Consider the following 12,831-nt stretch of genomic DNA (forward strand, 5'->3'; position numbering starts at 1 on the left):
CAGAAATAAACAAGAATTCAATCAGGCCAGACACAAAAGTTGCTTATATTGAAGACTGTCTAAAAGACTAAAATAAGCAAATATTTTGGGTTTTAAATGATCTGAAAGAAAATGTTCAAATATTGCTTCTGATTGTAGATGTAAAACTCTGGCACAGTCAAAAAGGAGGGAAATCACTTTCTAACATGAAACACAAATGCAGTTGAAATAGAGCGTGTTTATCCTACTTACTAAAAGAGAACTTGGAACTTCTACTTTGAGAAATAGATCTGGGCTTTGTTTCTAGGATAGCACAAGATCTCTTTCAGAGAAATGTGAGCACTTATCATGTTTGATTGTGATGGCACTTATAACTTGCAGTGAGGTGAGAATATAGTTAGGGAATCATGACTATAGAGCCTTTCAGTGCTGCCTTGGACAAGACACATGAAATAGCATTGGCAGAGTTTGAAGTGATCCATTTGTAGACAGACATACAGTTCTCCATTATTCTCTGAGTGTCTTCCTCAGAGAGGGACACTCCACTGAACATTTTGGCCTCACTTCACATGGGAACACATTCACATGAAATTGCTACAGTGGGATTTTCTTTCTTTTTCTTTTGCCTTTTTATAGTCATATTTGGATCTCATCAAAGTTATCACACTCACTTAACTCATTTCAGTTACTTTTTGAACCATAATATTTGTGATATTGCTTCCATGTCAGGCACAATGTATTTGAGTAAGACAAGAAAAACAGCATCACAAAAAATGTATATTTATTACAGAAATAACACTTCAGGAAACCACTTTATCTCTCTCTAAAGCACCCTCCCCGTTTAGGAACCCAAGATGGAACCTTGCACATGCTAGGTGAGAACCCTGCTACTGGGCTGGATCCCCAGCCCTCATTTTATTTTGCTTCAAGACAAGGTCTCATTGAGTCCACTCGGGCAGCTTTGAACTCTCTGTAACACAGGCATGGCTTGAACTTTTGATCTTCCAACCTCAGGCTCCTAAAACACTGGGGTTCCAGGTCTGGGCAATCAAGACCAGCTCAACAATCCTATAATCCATTCACAGAAAGCAAAGACTGAGTGTATCTCAAAATATGTGACTCTTTTTGCAAAGCAAACAGATGACTTTGGTGGTACTGCTCTCTTACTGGGTATCTAGTGAATCTGAGTGCCCCTTAAGGTGCTCATTGGACTTCAGAATTCAGGTCTTTAGGGGGGACACAGACTACAAGGTCACAAATGGGGGTTCTGTCACCCAGGCTGTGTGACTCCAAATTCTGGTAGCTCATGACCAAAGAGATGCAGTAATACACATAGTTTCAGGACACTACTGTGAGAAGTCAGGGGTTTCAGGGAAATAAGAGCTGAAAAGTGCAGTGTCTCAATTACACTCAACAGAAACAAATTCCAGTTGCCTTATAAGCACTTTTCCTGTAGCCTCACAGGGCTCAGCTGTGTTGATTAATGATGTTAATAAGAAGCAAAGAACATTAAGTAAGACTAGGAACAAGGCTAAGTGACTTTTTTACTTAGACCCTACATAGTTTTATATATATTTGTTGTAATAAAATGTGCTTAAAACTGGCCATTGTGACCACTTTTAAGGTCACACAATTTCGCAGCATCAACGATATTCATACTTTAATGCAACAGTCATTACTGTCCTTCTGTGGAGCATTTTAACTTTCTGAATGGAAATCCTATACCCATTAAACATCAGTTCCTCAGGTCCTCTGCCTCACTCCCTATTAGCTTTACTTCCAATCTTATGTCTAAACTGTGGCTACCTAAGGTACCTACCTTATGTGGTTGTAATCACTCAATATATATCCTGTTGTACCTAGTTTATTTCACTTAGAATATTGTCTTCAAGGTGCACCCATGTTGGTACATGGGTCACAGTTTCTTTTTAAGGCTGAGTAACATCTCATTACATGTTTGTACTACATTTTGTATGCATCAATCTATGTATGAACATTGGGTTGTTTTTACTTTGGTCTCAGTTTTCCCTGAATTAACCTTAATCCTCTCAGTGATTCACTAGTGTAAGGAATGTAGAAGTTTCCGAAGCCAGGAGGCCCCGGGACTATGACATCCTCCCACGACGTGTTGAGTAGATCATAATTTTGGCTTACTACCCTAGACATCCTAGCTCTCCTTTCGGTGACTGAGGACTGTAAGTGAAACATGTGCCAGTTAAACCCCTATTTACATTGCTGCAGAATACAAAACTAGTGTTATACTCCAGCACTGATCTCAAATTAAGATCATTCAGTTAATCACCTAGTGTGTGTGTGTGTATGTGTGTATGTGTGTATGTGTATGTGTGTGTATGTATGTGTGTGTGTATGTGTGTGTGTATGTGTGTGTGTATGTGTGTGTGTATGTGTGTGTGTATATGTGTGTATGTGTGTGTATGTGTGTGTATGTGTATATGTGTGTATGTGTGTATGTGTGTGTGTATGTGTATGTGTGTGTATGTGTGTGTGTGTATGTGTGTGTATGTGTGTGTATGTATGTATGTGTGTGTATGTGTGTATGTATGTGTGTGTGTATGTGTGTGTGTATGTGTGTGTGTGTATGTGTGTATGTGTATGTATGTGTGTGTGTGTGTGTGTGTGTGTGTGTATGTGTGTGATGGCATGGCTAGTATATTGTTCCTGTTTGGTAAAAGAAGAGGGGGGAATTAAGGCACTTGGGGGTTATAAGTTATTTGATTAAGGGTCACTAAAACACAGGATCCACCACCACCCCGTGGTCTCTAGATCCAAAGCTTTTGCTATTAGATACAGCACAGACATTATCTGTAAAGCCTGTGAAGAACAACATGGAGGCTAGAATATGATGGCTACTACATTCACAGCAGAGCTTCTCTCCAGGTGCCTCCAAGCCCCTGAGGTCCCACAACCCACATATAAAATAATCACTCAGAGCACTTATATTACTTATCAACTGTATGGCCGTGGCAGACTTCTTATTATCTACTTCTTCTATCTTAAATTAACCAATTTCTATTAATCTATAATTTGCCACATGGCTCGTGGCTTACCAGTACCTTACATCTCACTTGTCATGGCGGTGGCTGGCAGCTTCTCTCTCCTCCGTCTTTCACTTCCCAGAATTCTCTTCTCTGCTTGTCCCACCTATACTTCCTGCCTGGCTACTGGCCAGTGTTTTATTTTAACCAATCAGAGCAACACATTTGATATACTTGAACATTCCACAGCACAGATGCCCTTTCTCTTAGGAAACTTTTAAATAACAAACCAGTCCATTTGTCTGGAGAAGAATCTACATTATTGAAATCATTTTAATACAATTGCTCCACTTAACAAGTCTGAAACCTGAGAGTGAAATTGCTTCATAAAAAGCATCTGGTTATGTACACCATGGTCTGGCTTGGGAAACTGTGCTGTTGTGCACAAGGCAAACCTCATGAAGCAGCAGTACCTCTGAGGGATGGGTAGGACATGGATCACAAGCAAGGTGACTTCAATGCTGTCTGTCTTCCTCTCTCCTAGATACCGCTCTCTGAGACTCTATCTCCCAGTTGGTCCATTAGTGCAATCTTTTATCTTCAGTCACTGTCCTGTGGCCTTAAACTCAAATATCCCTGTAGTCCAATAGATATGCATATTAAAGGGAAAAGAATCTGCTGTTGTAGGCTTTTATTTCAAGCATGACCATCATGGAGAGACAGGCATCCAAAGTTAGGATGGATGTTTAAAGGGTTAAAGGGGACACGATGCTAACCAGTCATCCTCTCTCATTTCTTGCAGAGTTCCAGGACTGCACGGTCAGAGGAGGACCGTGAAGGCCTCTGGGATGCCTGGGGCCCCTGGAGTGAGTGCTCCCGCACCTGTGGTGGGGGTGCCTCCTACTCCCTGAGACGCTGCCTGAGCAGCAAGTAAGTTCTGTGCCAATTAGGGACTTTGAGAATCAGAGATGGCTAGCTTGAATCAGGGTTCTGTGGGTGGAGTCATGCAAAACATTGTGTTGCTTGTAAAGTAAGTGAATGGAAGGGGAAGGAAAGGAAGACACAACAAATTAAGTTTTAGAGGTTTTGTGTTGTCATGGCCATCTCTAATTAGGTGTTTAAATATTGTTTTGTAACAAACAACAGAAAGTCACACTATTTCTCAGGAAAGTTAAATTGTTTTTATGTTAGGTCTGGAAGGACAATTTATTGTTTGAAATGGTTCTGGACTCATTAGCTATGATATGGAACTCTTTGTAGCATGTACAAGTTACGGTGATAATAACAGCACGAACATTCCATTGTTACCGAGATAGCTTGCAAATGAATGAGATATTGGCTTTGTTTCTTTCTTTTTTTTTTAATTTATTTTTTAATTTATTTTTGGCTTTGTTTCTGATAGCCAGATACTAAAGCCGTTGAGTTTAATAAATGATGGGCTTTAGAGTAAGGTTTGGAAAGACAGAATCGTCAAAACTATGACATGACTAGTAAGAAAGATAACACAGAGATAGAAGTTGCTAACGGCTTCTAGCCAAATGGAAAACGCTGGGGGCCTTACGATGGAAAGTTTTTCCTAAGAGAAATAATAATTCAAATCTGCTTTCTGAGCTGTGTGGTCTATGACTAGATTTGTCTCCAAACTATAAAATATAAAGTACCATGGCAGTATTTTTTTAATGAAAGATTTTATTTGACAATGAAAAGTGTTAAAGGCAGCATGAAGAAGGAACATTTGGTCAAAGTCACTGTGCAATATAAAGTGCAAAACAGAAGAATGTGTCTATACACTGATTCTCTTAGACAGTTTAAAGTTTTGACTTAAAAAGTTTTCATACAAGTGTATATTGTATGTTGAGTTCATTTCCTCCATAGCACCCTACTGTCCTGTTTGGCCCCTTTCCATCTTGTAAATGCCCTTTCTGACCTTAGATAGTTTTGTCTACTTTCACATCATATATACATAGATAAGCTTATGTATCTGTATAAAACATAGGGGTCACAAGTGAGAGAAAGTAGTATTCGTCTTTCTGAGACTAATAGCATTGAGCCCAGTTGCATACATTTTCCTGAAAAAGACATAACTATTCTTTTGGTGTGTAAAAATTGAATTACATGTGTTCAGCATGTTCTGTAGCTGTTCCTTTGTTGTTGGGCGCTGAGGTTGGTTTCATGACTTAGTGGCTAGTGCTGCAATAACCTTTGATGTGCACATGTCTCTATGATATGTTGACTTGAATTCTTTTGGGTAAATACTCAGGAGTAGCGTACATTTATTTTTTACTTCTTGTCCTATTCCCATAGCTAAGACCTTACATGTTACATTTTTTAAGAGTGGAGAAAGTAGCTATATTTGTCTTGTTCTTGAATTTAGTGGAAATACTTGTGTTCCCCCCCCCTATTAAGTATAATGTTGGCTAGAAGTCTATCATGCAGTCTTTACCATGTTGAGATAGGTTTCTCATAGTCTCCTTATGTTTTTCTCATGAAGGGATGCTAGGCTACATGAGAAGCCCTTTCTGAATTTATTGAGATGATCATGTGGTTTCTGTCCTTATACACATTTATGTGATGCAATTTATTGAACTTAATACATATTGTGCCTTCCCTGCATCTATGGATGAAACCAACTTGAAAAGGGTGAATAATATTTTAAATGTGATCACAGATTCTCTTTAAAAATATTTTATCAAGAACTTTTGCATCCATGTTCATCAGGAAGTTTAGTCTGAAATTTTCTTTTCTGTGTAGCTTGTCTGGTTTTAGAATCAGAATAATGCTGATCTCATAAAACAAGCATTTTATAACATTCCTTCCTTTTCTGTTCGATGGAGTAATTTCATAAGCATTGTTGTTAGCTCTTGCTTTTTAATTCTCTTCTTTATAAGTAACAACCCTATCATAACTTGCCAAGGATCTATACTCCCAATACTCAAAACTTTGCTGTGTCTTTCTGTACCCATTTACAACACTCTACATATCTGCTTTCTCCTATGTCAGTAGACATATTTCTATCTATAATGTAATTTCTTAATTGTGCTTACAATTTCACTGCCTATATTTTCATTATTTCAGTTGATTACTCTCTTAATTACGTTTAATCATTCTAGGTCTTCTTGTGTCTCCAAGGTTATTTATTATAAATAGGTTTTAAAACACAACTTTTTCTGCAATACCTTTTCTTCCTCTTAGGCACCCTGTACTAGCTAATGGTTTTGTTATCTTCGCTAGTTATCAAACCTGCGCCTCACATGCTAAGCAAGTGCTGTACCAACTAGGAAACATCCCAACCCTCTAATGCCTATTGATCTTTAACAGCCCATTTACTAGGAAAGCAGATGAACTAGAACATTACTGGAAGCTCAGTATATGGGAGGGCTTGTTGCCAAGTGGCCTTCTGAGTAGAATTATCTTTGGAGTGGAAGGTATTGTCTAATTCTGGTCCCTAAAAGAGATTCTCCATTTGGAAGGAGTGGCTGACAGCAGCCCTAGGAAGTAAGCAAGGATGGGCTAGGTTCTACCATTCAGATCACAGAATATCACCATCTATGGTCTCTGCTCACATATCATTGCAGAATACAGCAATGTATATCTCTGGACTTGGGTGACTTTTAGTGTAGAGACATTTTTTTATCACTACTTTAGTCATACATCTTGCTACATATCTATTTAGACTTTTGCTCATCCTGATTTAATTTCAGTAGGTCTATGAATCTAGAAATTTATCCATCTTGTTGAAGTTTTCAAATTTAAAAAAGTAGATTTTAAGGTATGTCCTAAGGGTTTTGTGAATATTGGAATGTGTTGTAGTGACTTCCTTTTCATTTCTGACTGTATTAATTTAGATACTTCTTCTTGTTGGCTTGGCTAAGAATTTATTTATTTTGTTTGTCTTTTCAAAGAACCCACTCTTTTTTTTATTGATTTATTATATTACTTTTATGGTTTCTATTTCAATAATTTCTACCCTAATTAGATTTTTTTTGCATTACTGATTTTGAGTTTGGCTTGTTTTTGTACATCTAAGATCCAAAGGTGTATTGTTAAATTATTTACTGGAGGTGGCTATAATATTTTTAAGTGTAGTTGCTCTACACCTTCTTCATAGCCCTTCTTATGGTATGTCTTTGATTCAAAAAATTTGTTGATCACCATCTTGATTTCTTCAATGATCCATTCATCATTCAAAAGTGTGCTGTTTAATATTCACGAGTTTGTGTATATTCTTTAGTTTCTGTAGTTGATTTACACTTTTGTTCTGTTGTGATCAGATAGAATACAAGACCTTATTTCAATTTTCCTATATTTGTTAATACTTGCTTTGGTCCTATTGTATGATCTATTTTAGAGAAAATTCTCTGGGCTGCTGGATTAAAAGTATATTCTCTCATATTTGGATTAAATGTTTTATAGATATCTTTAGACCAATTTGATCTATGATGTCAGTTAACTCAGGTATTTCTCTGTGTATATTTTATTTGGATGGTTTGTCTATTGGAGAAAGTGGAGTATAAAATTCATCCACCCTTATTGCTGTCTTGGTTAATCTATGACTTTTCATAGAATTGTGTTTTGTGAAATTTCATTCATCCACATTTAGTACATACATGTCTAAGATTATAATATCCTCTTGGTCAGTATGAAGTGACTCTCTAACAAGCTGTGGGGTGGAAGCCCATTTTTTTCAGATATGAGAATAGCAACAGCTTTGTGTTTCAAGTTCCAATGACTTAGAATTCTTTTTCTGTCTTTTCATCCTAAAGTTGCATGTACCTTCCAGGAGGCAACAAATAGTTCCTGGTTTATTCATTTATTTAATCTTCCAGTCAGTGTCTTTTGACTGGGGAATTGAGATCATTAATATTCAGAGTTAGGTAAAAGTATATGTTAATTCCTGTCCAACTTTGATGTGATAGTGTTTTTTTATCTTATTATATTTTATTATGTTACATTTTACTATTATATCTTAGAAGTCTGTTTTTTTCTAATGAGAAACAGAAAGGGGGTGGATTCTTATGAAAAGGGATGTGGAAAGGAACTGGGAGGAATAGAGGGAGGGGAAATCATAATCAGGATATATTATGTGAGAAAATAATCTACTTTTTTTTAGCTGAGGATCAAACCCAGGGCCTTGTGCTTGCCAGGCAAGCACTCTACCACTGAGCTAAATCTATTTTAAATAAAATCTATTTTAATAGATTATAATAATATAAAATAAAAACAATCACATCAAAGTTGAACAAGACAAAATAACAGAAGGAAAAAAGAGCCCAAGAGAAATCAGAGTCAGAGACCCCATTGTTCACACACTCCAGAGTCCAATAAAGACACTAAACTGAAAGTCAATCTATTTTAAATAAAAAGAAAAATATAAAACATAAAATATGAAAGCAAGTCATCTAGGATCAAAAAATAAAGGATATATTTTAACAACATTATATACATTTATCCATGACTATAGCATCCCTCTCTCATATTTAGGTTTTTATATTTCTCAGTTGTATTTTAGTAGATGTCATAGGTATCATATGTTAATTGATTGTTTATTTAGTAAATATTATTTTAGTCTTTGTTCTTTTAAGTTATATTGAAACATACATATTTGGAAATGTAAATATATGGAAACATTTATTTTATATCATATCAAAATTTTTCCTGAAGTGATTTATTAGTATTTATAGATTTTGCACATCCCCTAGGATTTCAATACGCAACTCTTTTCTGTGATTTAAAAATTACAGCACAAGGTTCCTTGTCTCCTTTCCATCTTTCTTTTATCTTGTTTTGCCTCCTAGACACTGTGATACAATGTTGGGGATCATCTTTCACATTATTGGGCTTCTGGGAGAAAAATACTAAGCATTTCATATTGTAGTATGAAGTTAACTATTTGTATTTTCTCAGATGGCCATTCTGTGATTGACAAATTTACCTCCAAGCTTTGCTGTCTTTCCAGGAATAAATGTTAAATTATCTCTCTCAAAAAAAGAGAAAGGGAGGGAGAGAGGCAGGGAGGGGGGAGGGAGGGAGGTAGGGAGGAAAAGAAAAAAAAAAGAAAGAAAGAAAGAAAGAAAGAAAGAAAGAAAGAAAGAAAGAAAGAAAGTTCTCCCTTATATCTTTCAATATTCATTCTTTGTTCTGTATAGTGTTTTAGCTATAACATGACACATGATGTTGTGGGGGTGATCTTTTCTGCTGTTGTCTCTTTGGTGTTTTATACATCCCCTGAACTTAAATGAGCATCTCTTTCTCTAGACTTGACATTTAAGACCCTCTAAATCAGTGGTTCTCAATCTTCCTAATGCTGTGCCCCTGTAATACAGTTCTTCATGTTGTGGTGACCCCCCAAACATACAATTATTTCATTGCTACTTCATAACTGTAAATTTGCCACTGTAAAATGCAGGATATCAGATATGTGACCCCTATAGGTATCACAGCCCACAAGTTTAGAACTACTACTCTAAGTCAACTGAGCAGAGCTAATCTGAACTTACAGAGACTGAGGCAGCATGCACAGGGCCTGCACAGGTCTACACCAGGTCCTCTGCATATTTACTATGACTTTCAGTTTAGTGTCTTTATTGGACTCCTGAGTGTGTGAACAATGGGGTCTCTGTGACTTCTCCTGGGCTCATTTTTCCTTCTGTTATTTTGTCTTGTCCAACTTTGATGTGATTGTTTTTATTTTATATTATTATATCCTGTTATGTTTTGTTGGTATCTCTTAGAAGCCTGTTATTTTCTAAGGAGAGACAAAAAGGAACTGGATCCCAATGGGAGATGAGGTGGGAAGGAACTAGGAGGAGTCGAGAGAGAGGGGGGAACTGTAATTAGAATATAGTATATGAGAAAATAATCTATTTTCAATAAAAGGAAAAGTATAAAATATTGTCCATACCTTTAGCATAACACTTGTCTCCTTCTGTGCCCATAGTCTGTAGATTTGATTTTTTGGTAGTGTCCTATAGGTCTTCTGTGTTCTATTATCTCTTTAACTATATTTATCTTCATCAGTGTCTCTGAGTTTCCCAGTTTCCCTGCCTGTCTCCAAGCACTGATGCTCTGTCTGCTCCTTGACCCATCCTGTTACCCAGACTTTCCACAGAGCTTCCTGGTTGACATGCTGAACTTTTCATTTTCATCTAGAGGAGGTATGAATTATGAATGCAGTCTGGTCTGATTTCTGCTTCCAGCCTCTGGGCATTCTCCCCTGAGCTGCCAGGTGTGTGTCATACCTCTCAGCCTTCCTTTAGTGTGTCTATGATGCTGGCCATGTCCCTGACTTTCACTTTTGTGTTTCACATTATTGGATTTCATCTTCATGTCCTGTGCTTACCTCCTTGTTTTGTTTAGATGTTCATTTGTGTGCTTTGAGAATTTGTGTTCTCTTTGATTTCTTCTGAATTCTTTGTGATTTTTCCTGATGTACTCCCATTGGAGCCATTAAGGTAGAGTTAGTGATTTTTGAAACATGGTTGTTCCTGTTTCTTGTGATTTTGTTTTGAGGCTTATATATAGGATTTAGGTTATTGGTTGGAATCTTTTTAAAATCATCTTTATTTTTCATCAAAAGTGTCAGCAATGGTCAAGAGGGATGAGGTCATAGCAAGGTTAAGATGTTGGTTTCCTCTGCTAGGCTGATATTCAGAGTCCCAGGCTTGTTCCTTAGCTCTCCCTTGAGAACAGAATACTTGGTAAACCCAGTCACTATTACTGGTCACACTCACTATGAATGCACTTTGTAAACCAGACTAGGCTATTGTATGTTTAGGAAAGCTTATGTAAAGAAAGTAAAACAAGGAAAGACTGAGTGTGGGGTGAGAAAAAGACCCAGAGAGAGAATAAGAACAGAGCAGGACAGAGTTGTCCTGGAGAATTGACATTGAAAGCTAAGTCAAGGAGGAGTAAATGTGGGAAGGGCTAGAGGAGGTATGGGTTATAAATGCAGTCTGATCTGGTTTCTGCTTCCAGCCTCTGGGCATTCTCCCCTGAGCTGCCAGGTGTGTGTCATACCTCTTAGCCTTCCTTTAGTGTGTCTATGATCCTGGCCATGTCCCTGAGTAGTAATTCATGGGTCCACTTGCTGTTCTCAACCCGGCTAACCTTTGGAAGATCAGACTACAGATACTGAGCCTTTGTAGATGGAGCCAAAGGTGCTAGATACAACCATAGGTGGTCCTTCAGGAGACCACTTGAAAATCTGCACTCATCTCCCTGGTAGCCCTTTTGGAGGTTGGGCCAAATATTCTGGTCCTGTCTCCATGGGTTGGGATGCAAATGTTGGCTCTGGCCCTGTGCTAGCTTTCTTTATGGTCCCCAGATCAGGTGAGCCTTCGGCCCATATCCCCTAAATACTCCAGCTCCGATGAAATTTCTACTCCACAGAATACTGCACACTGAGTATCAAGAGCTTCTTCCTTGGCAGCTAGAGTGCTTGTGCTGGCTACTTTCAGTGTATAGACTTGTGACACTTCTTTTGAGCTCCCTGGAACTGTACTTGACAGAGGGTCTCAGGCCACCAAGTAGCTGACTCAACAGGGGCGTATTTTAAATGACATCCAGTGGCTGCTCTAGCCAAGTGCCAAGAGACAGGGCTTCCCTGGTGGTCTTATTCTCTCTCTGCCTGTGGTGCTGGGTCTTTGTTTGGCTTTCTTCCCCTTTTCTGCCCTTTAAAACATTACTGAAAGTACAGTGCTGATATTCTGATTCCCTCTACTCCCCAGTCCTCAGAATGAGGGCCCTCCAAACTGAACCAGATCTTCCCACTCTGTAAAGCTCCCTTTTGTACATGCTATTGACATTGGAGGTATTTGCTGTTTTCTGACAGCTGTCATCCATCTTTCTTCAGTTTGTTCCCTGAGCGTCAGCTGTCTTCTGACTCCTCACCTTCATGTTTCATAAACACACAGCAGAAAGTAGTGAAATGCAAGTTGGGGACAGTGTCAGCATTTCTTTTACAACAGAGATACACTCTTAAGATCAGGATGTGAGTCACATACCTCTGTTTTCTCACATGGGCTCTTCATAGTGTGCAGGGGATACCAGGAGCCTGATTAGTGGCTCTTACTGGATCTCCAGATCCAGCAAAGGGAACATTTTGGCTCCTAACAGGTTTTCATTGAGAGTGCTGTACACTGCAAAACATGACCAGAAGGCATACTTTGCAAGATACAAAATCAGTCTTGTCCACTCTGGTGACTGATAGGTTCACTGGATTGCCTCCACTGGCAAGTTTATATTCTTTAGAAGAAAGCAGCTTACTGTATAGAAGAGATTTTTCCAATTTGTGATTCACCTGTTTCCTTAATCTGAAACAGAAAAAAGCTTACTAAATCTGCTTTACATGATGCTACATGCTGATAATATAACTGATCATAATCTGACATCAGTAACAGCAAAATGTACAAATATGGGATGTACCTGTTATCTAGTTTTCTCAAATTAGCATCCTTGACTATTCAATGAGAATGAGTCAAAACATGTAACTTAGGAAAATAAGAAGGTGAGAGGAACTTTCTTATTGCCCTAGTGAAGTGAATGTTATATTGTGTTAGAAATTTTAAATGACTGAGACTAAAAAGAAATATAGGGAACATATTTAAATCACAAGGAAGATTCTGTCATTTAGCAAAAAGTCAAGTACTAAGGTCATGTGAAATTCAGTTGTAATAGTTTATCAGTGTTGGGGGATAAATTTAGGTGAAACTGTCCCTATTCCACTCCTCTTGAGGTAGCAATATAGAGGTTAACTTGGCTATTCAATATGTGATTAAAGATGAGTTTCTGAGAACAACATCCCACAATAGGACCTTATTAGCCTGTTATGCCCTGGTGGCATCAATTAGCTCACTAT

The 12,831-nt window shown here is 37.9% G+C and overlaps 1 protein-coding gene across 4 annotated transcripts in view; it reads left to right on the forward strand.

Moving 5' to 3' along the window:
- The window catches only part of Adamtsl1 (ADAMTS like 1), a 392,521-nt gene that overhangs the window by 27,258 nt on the left and 352,432 nt on the right, over nucleotides 1-12,831 (forward strand). For all 4 annotated transcript variants that reach the window (XM_036178884.1, XM_036178887.1, XM_036178883.1 and 1 more), the window contains exon 2: nucleotides 3,778-3,905. In XM_036178884.1, coding sequence (XP_036034777.1) covers nucleotides 3,778-3,905 — 128 coding nt within the window. The remainder of the gene's footprint in view (nucleotides 1-3,777; nucleotides 3,906-12,831) is intronic.

The sequence above is a fragment of the Onychomys torridus genome, chromosome 2 (genome assembly GCF_903995425.1).
Source record: "Onychomys torridus chromosome 2, mOncTor1.1, whole genome shotgun sequence".
NCBI classification, from domain to species: Eukaryota; Metazoa; Chordata; class Mammalia; order Rodentia; family Cricetidae; genus Onychomys; species Onychomys torridus.